The 6,583-nt window shown below is 38.9% G+C and overlaps 1 protein-coding gene across 4 annotated transcripts in view; it reads right to left on the bottom strand.

The window, feature by feature from the left end:
* Window positions 1-380: 380 nt before the first annotated feature.
* LOC147181016 (contactin-associated protein-like 4) overlaps window positions 381-6,583 on the bottom strand; it is a 76,584-nt gene continuing 70,381 nt past the window's right edge. For 3 of the 4 annotated variants that reach the window (XM_086076830.1, XM_086076838.1, XM_086076855.1), the window contains 3 exons: window positions 5,202-5,420; window positions 4,355-4,417; window positions 381-3,105 (listed from right to left, as the gene is read on the bottom strand). In XM_086076830.1, coding sequence (XP_085932956.1) covers window positions 2,909-3,105; window positions 4,355-4,417; window positions 5,202-5,420 — 479 coding nt within the window. In that variant the 3' untranslated portion in view covers window positions 381-2,908. The remainder of the gene's footprint in view (window positions 3,106-4,354; window positions 4,418-5,201; window positions 5,421-6,583) is intronic. The other variant, XM_086076846.1, reaches the window with a different exon arrangement.

Below are 6,583 nucleotides of genomic sequence, written 5' to 3'. Positions count from 1 at the left end.
TTAAAACATTTTTTTTTAAATCAAATTTGTTCAAGAGAAATAATAGCAGACACGCTGAGATCCAGTCGGACATTTTGTTTTTGATTGCATTTCAATAGCGCGATCAATTAATTAGAGTAACGAGCGGAGGTGTTCCTCGTATCAGCAGAATACAAACATCTGGTTGAATTCATTGTTATCAATCACAATAACAAGCAAAGGTGTTGACTATTCTGTTTCATCTTTTGATGCCAGAATATATTTATTAAATGTCCACGTATTTGATCCAATTTACAGAATCAAACGCACATTTTATCCTTTGACGGCATCCATCGAGCAGTAAATGAAAAGCGATTAGGTTTATATTAGCGCCAACGTGAATGTTGTGCTAATAAAAGAAAAGGAGGGTTGTGGTTATTTTATTTAGAAAACATCTTTTAATATCGTGTGTCAACAAACACCAACAAGAAGAAAATGTGCATCAAATAGGTTGGGACGTAATTATAGCAGCTCACTCAAACTCATTGACATCATTAAATTAGCTTCAAACATTATCATCACTATCAAAAGTAGTGAGACAGCGCCAGGATGTGAGAAGAAAATGTGAACAGAAATATTGGGATACCTTATAGGTAAGCTGGAAAAGTATTCGGACACCCACAGACATTTTGACAAGAGTGTTTGGACACGTATACAGGAAGTGAAAAGATGCGGTCAAAAGTAATGGGACACCTATAGTACAAATGAGAAGAGAACGTGGATTTTGTGCAAAGGGGGTCACTCGCAGGAGCCATAAAGAAAATGTGGACAAAAGTAGGCTATTGGAAGATGTGTAGTTTGGACATAAGTATTGGGACATCGAGAGGAAAATTGGACAAACGGTCAAAAGTAATGGGGCAACTTTGTAATGTGAAAATGTGAACAAAACATGGGGGGTTGTGCAAAAGTATTGGGTCATTTACAGGAGCCAAAAAGCATATGTGGACAAAAGTATTGGGACACATTTTTGAGGTGAAAATGTAAATGTGGAGCTTTGACAAAAGTTGACCTCAAGTACATTTGTGTACACAAGTGCTGGGACAACTGCAGTCACTCAACGAGCAAAAAGAAAATGAGCAGTTTGGACAAAAGTATTGGGACACCTACAAGAAGTAAAAAAGTGAAGAAAATGTTGACTTCATATTAGGGCTGGGCGATAGGGACGAAAAATATCACATTTCCATTTATTTTCAGTCATTCAGGACGATTAGGATTTTTATCTAATAAACCCCCAAAACATGTATTTAAAGGTTTCATTAATCCAAAAATAATTCCTGTGCAAAATGTTCAGACAATAATATATACTGATTCTAAATCAATTTTAACACAAACTTAACATTCATTGTTTGTGCTTAAATGCCGCAATGTAATGTCATGTCTTGTAAACCACCCATCCAGCATATCGGGCAAAATTGACATTTGGATGGAACTGAACATAGAAACAACAGCTTTTAATAATCCAGAAGACAAAACTCGATTTCACGATATAGCAACCATTTAGTTTTTAAAATAATGATTACCGGTAATCAAGACCTACTTCATAGTTGACACAATGTATTCACATTCTGCAAAAAAAAACTCTGCTCTCTTTTAAGTCATTTCCTTTGCCTGAACCGACCTTCTGCCAGCCAAGCTCTTTTAATTATTTTCTACCTTTTTGCTCGAGGAGCAGCAGAAGGAAAGAAAAATCAAAACGGCGGAAAAGAGAAAAAAAAAGTTCTACCAAGATGAAATGCGGAGACGCGCCTTGAAATTGTGGAAAGTTTCCCTCATTAAAACGCCTGCCGCCTGCTTGACAAACAGCTGCCGCGTGTGCTGTCTATCTATCAGCTTGGCTTCGCTCCATCGCAACGCGTCTTCATTACGTCCATGAGCGCCCGCCGCTACGTCGCTCTCGTCGCCGTCAAAAGGAGCTCTTCCGAAAACAAGCGCCGCCAACGCCGCCGCCGCCGAGACAGACGCCGGCGGCCTCCTTTTGGAGATGCTTCAAAGCTTCAAAAGCTCTCGGGGGACTTTTTAGCGAGCTGCCGCAAGCTCGCAGCAGGCGGGAGAAACATGAAATAAAAATGACAAAGAACCATAAAGTCAGCTTTTGAGGAAATAAAGACGTTTCACGGACGTGTTTTGGATTTGGTGTCTCACATTGGCAGCCTTGATAGGATTAATAATTCAGTAGGACAGCAAGAACAAAGCGAGTCATCGACAAATGGATGTCGTTCACCAGTGTCACGAGACCTCCGCCAAGGCAACAAAAGGGGTGGGGTGTCATATTTATGCTTTTTCATAGATGAGATCAGATCAGAATTTTAATCTTTTTTTTTCTTTTTTTTTAGTAAAGTCAAAGCACACACACCCAGAATGAAACACACATTTTGTTCTTTTTGCTATTCATCGCAATCAAATACATATCTCTTTGCGCACCTTTATCTAAATTGTGTCTTTTAATCACAATCAAAAAATGCTTGAAAAAAATAATAGTACACATGCTCGTTTGTTCTTCGCGTTGAAATTTGTTGAGCGGTATCACAATAATCCCCCCCAAAATACATTTCCAAATGCGCACCTTTTGTGTCTTTTTCACACATGACTTTCTTCAGGTTTTGATCGGCCAAAATGTCCTCGTCGTTCCTTTTTGCTTTGGCATGTACCTTACAGCCTGCAACACCAGCGATGTACTTGAGGACATGCTGGAATCATTCCGATTATGTAATGTTTCTTCAACGCTCCGCTTGAAAAATTAAAGAATCATTTCAAAATCGTCCCAAAATTCATACAAAGACACAAAGTCACCGTTGACACTGTTGAATATGTACACGTGTGTACAACTATTTACACAGCATGTCCCATCGTGGTGTCAAGTTCTGCCGTATGCACTCCTTTCCCCGCCTTTTTAAATGAAGTATTCCTTTGGGTTTTGCCCCGAGGCATTCTGGGAGTCCGTCTGGTGTTCAAAGGGTAAATCCTGGCTTTCCTCACGATGGCTGTTTTTCACTTCCTGGTTCCGGTACGTCTCCTTTCGCCGGTACAGGAACTTGGCAGCCACGGCGAGGCCGGCCACCGTCACGAAGATGATCACCGCGATCATGCCTGTCAGGAAAAGTCACAATAAGCTGAATTACTAGGCGGAATCACCAGAAAACAATCTCTAAATCTGTTCATGTTTATATTTCATGTAAAAGTATTTTTGCATCAGCCTATGGTCAGTTATGACCAAGCGACATGAATTCTGCCAAGCAACAGGAAACGGAAATAAGTAATGATGAGTCAAAAGCACCACCAAATGGCATTCCTTCTTTTGTTTCATAACGCTGCTTTATATTAGTATACAAAGCAATGACTGAATTTTCAAATTCCAACTTGTTCGTGTGGCAAAGGGGCAGTTATGATCGAGCCCCATGAATTCTGCCTAGCAACAGGAAGGGGAAGGGAGAAGAGGTGCAACAAAGATTAAAGTATTCAAGAAGAAATGATAACATAATGTGAGAAAACTATGATAAAAGGTTGACAATGTGCATTATATAAGAACAAAGTATTCCTTTGTGGAATTAAGTCATGCCATAACTTGATGAGATATCACTGGGCAAGAACAAAATAATTGTTAGGGCGAGATTTGGGGCAGAGTAGGCAATGCCCCACCGGCTCCATCAGATGGCAGTGGTTTACTTTCTTCCTGACACAGAATGCATGTTATAATTTATTTAAAATAAATAAATAAATAACAACAGATTTTTCAAAAAGCTATGACTCCATTTGGGGCAGATGAGACAGTGCCTCACCAAATCCAGCCGGTTTAATTTTTTATTTTTTAAATACACCATACGGTATATATTTTATTATTAAAACACAGTAATGAGTGAAAATTGCAATTTGAATTTTGATCAAGCTTCATATATTCCGCCTAGCAAAACCTGGCTATGCTAAGAAAAAGTATGAAAAGTTGTAGCGTACAAAATATGCTTATTAAAAAAATAATAAAAATTTCATATTTCATACAGAGCAGTGATTGAATTCTGAAATGCCAGTATTATATAGGCTATGGGGCAATTATGATCAAGCCTCATTAATTCTGCATAGCTACAAGTGGCCACTCTATGAAAGAGTATTTAGGAACACTATGTGAAAAAAGAAAATTCATATAAAAAAAAAAAAACTTAAAAAAAATGAAGTCATAATATTAACAGAATAAAGTCATAATACTCCCCAAAATATTTGATTAAAAAAAAAAAAAAGTTGTTGGCGACATTTGGGGCAGATGAGGTAGTGCCCCACCAGATGAGAATTTTTTCCCTAATTGTTTTTGTAATTCAGTATAAGCAGCGATGAAAATGTTCGGTACCTCCAATGAGCGCCGAGTCTGTCCGCATGGCATTGACTAAAGGCTGGCCAGAACCTGACGGGTCTACAGCAGAGGAAGACAGGAAGGAGAGGAAGAGAAAGAAGACAAGAAGGACAAGAGGAAAAGTTAGGGCAAAGCAGAGTGTGACATCATGCAGATGTCTGATGAGGCGCAAAGCGACCAGGCGGAAATAAACAGATTAATTAGACAGATCCTAGCGACGCAGGCGGAACACTCAGCACAGCGGAAATACTTAAGTGATATCTTATCATCTGTCCAACCGTCCATCCATCCATTCAACCCTCCTTTTCTCCTCTTTTGTATCTATCGAAAGTCAAGCAAAATCTGTCAGACGCATGTCATGGACTGACAATGCGAAATAATAAAACCATCAAAAGAAAAATAATAAACATTTAATTAGCAAATATTTAAATGCCACTTTACCGTTTTATCATATATCAATAGAATGTAAAGAATTCTCGTTTGTGCATCGTGATAACTTAAAGGGAATTGCTCTGCGTTCCTTGTCCACCGGGGGCAGTATAATACACACGGACATCCTCCACGTAGATTTGATGGTCAACTGTTGAGGACCATTGGCCGTTGCAACTAAGCTGCAATAATATCAATGCTAGTTTCATTAGCCAGTCTATGGTGTTTTACCATAGCTAGCGCTCACAACTCACATTTTTGCTTGCAACTTAAGATGAAAAAATAAATAAACTGCCAAATGACAGCTCAAACTTTTATGTCCGGTCACTCGTAAAATGTGCTCTGATGGAAAAATAATTAATTAAAAATGTTGTTAGCATTAGCATTATTAGCTGTTAGCTGTAAAGTTTGTCACCTGACAGGTGCGGTGTGTTGTGCGCGGCGAAGGGATTGGAGGCGGCCGGCGAACCGCAGTTGGAGCGGACCAGCGGCCTGCTGACGTCCACGGTTCCGCCATGCGGCCGGAGCAGCGCCTCCTTGAGGGGGCTGATGGAATTAAAGCGAACCACCGACAGACAGCCACTGAAGCCCAGCGAAGACAAGCGGACCAGATCCGGATCCACCTCGTTGGTCTCTGTGGGGAATGAGGACAACATTCCTTTGAGATTTGAGTGCACTAGCTGACAACTAATTTGGTGTAATGATACACACAAATATTTTATTTCCTTATTTTTGACTTTTTTCCTATTCTTACAAGTTTTACCTAAATTCTCACAACTTTTTTTTCATATTCTTGTCACCTTTTTTCTTGTATTTTGTGAGTTTTTTGCATTTTATTGTGACTTCACCCCTGTATTAATATTTGTACAATATTTTCCAGAATTCTTGTGCCTTTTTTTCTCATGTATTCTTACTTTTTCTGTGGCTATTGCCATTTTTTTCTCTTTTTCGACTTTTTCTTGAACTTTGTTTTCATATCATACGACTTTTATGTTATGTAATTTGCAACCAATTTTTTTTGCATTCTTATGACTTCCATTCCTAGTATTTTTCTTGTTTTTTTATGAGTTGGTTTTCCTATTCTTTTTACTCATAGTGATTTTTTTTCTCATAGTCTCACCAATTTTTTTTCTTGTATTTGTATTACTTTTTCTACATATTCTTACCATTTTTTCCCTTGTATTCTTTCTCACTTAGTAAATTGTTGTTATTGCTATTCTTGTGACTGTTCGTGTATTAGGAATTTTTCTCATATTTCACTTTTTTTCCTCATATTACGGCTTTCCCCAACATGTTTTTTTTTGCATTATTGCAAATATTTATTTAGTGTTTTCTTGAAAATTTCTAAGTTTCTTGTATTCATATGTTCCCCCCCCCCTTTTTTTATGCTCTCATGATTGTTTTCTACTTGTTTAAAATCTTTTCAGACAAAAAAAAAATGTGAATAGGCACAAACTAGTGCATTTTTCGGCCATTTGTTTTACTCATTTTCGACAGAATATTTCACGAGTGGTGTTTCACAAATCGGCAGGGGTTCATTGTTCATCATCACGACTGTGCGTGACTGACACATGTGGCCTAAAAGCTCCTTTAGGCCCAAACCTTCCATCATGTCGCCACCACCCACCGTGTTTGCGCCTCCATTTGTGGCGCTGATGGATGACGGGGTTGGCGGCAAGCGACAGATAATCCACTTTCTCATGGCTTTACCTCCATGACGATTTGACAACAGCACTGGTGGGAAGCACGCCGACGCCCTCTAACTTGTAAGTGTGAGCATTTGACCTTAACAGGCCA

Source organism: Leptonotus elevatus, chromosome 1 (genome assembly GCF_054856555.1).
Source record: "Leptonotus elevatus isolate MCC_2025b chromosome 1, RoL_Lele_1.0, whole genome shotgun sequence".
Lineage (NCBI taxonomy): Eukaryota > Metazoa > Chordata > Actinopteri > Syngnathiformes > Syngnathidae > Leptonotus > Leptonotus elevatus.
Note: the sequence above shows the minus strand (reverse complement) of the source record. Positions and strands in the feature narration are given on the sequence as shown.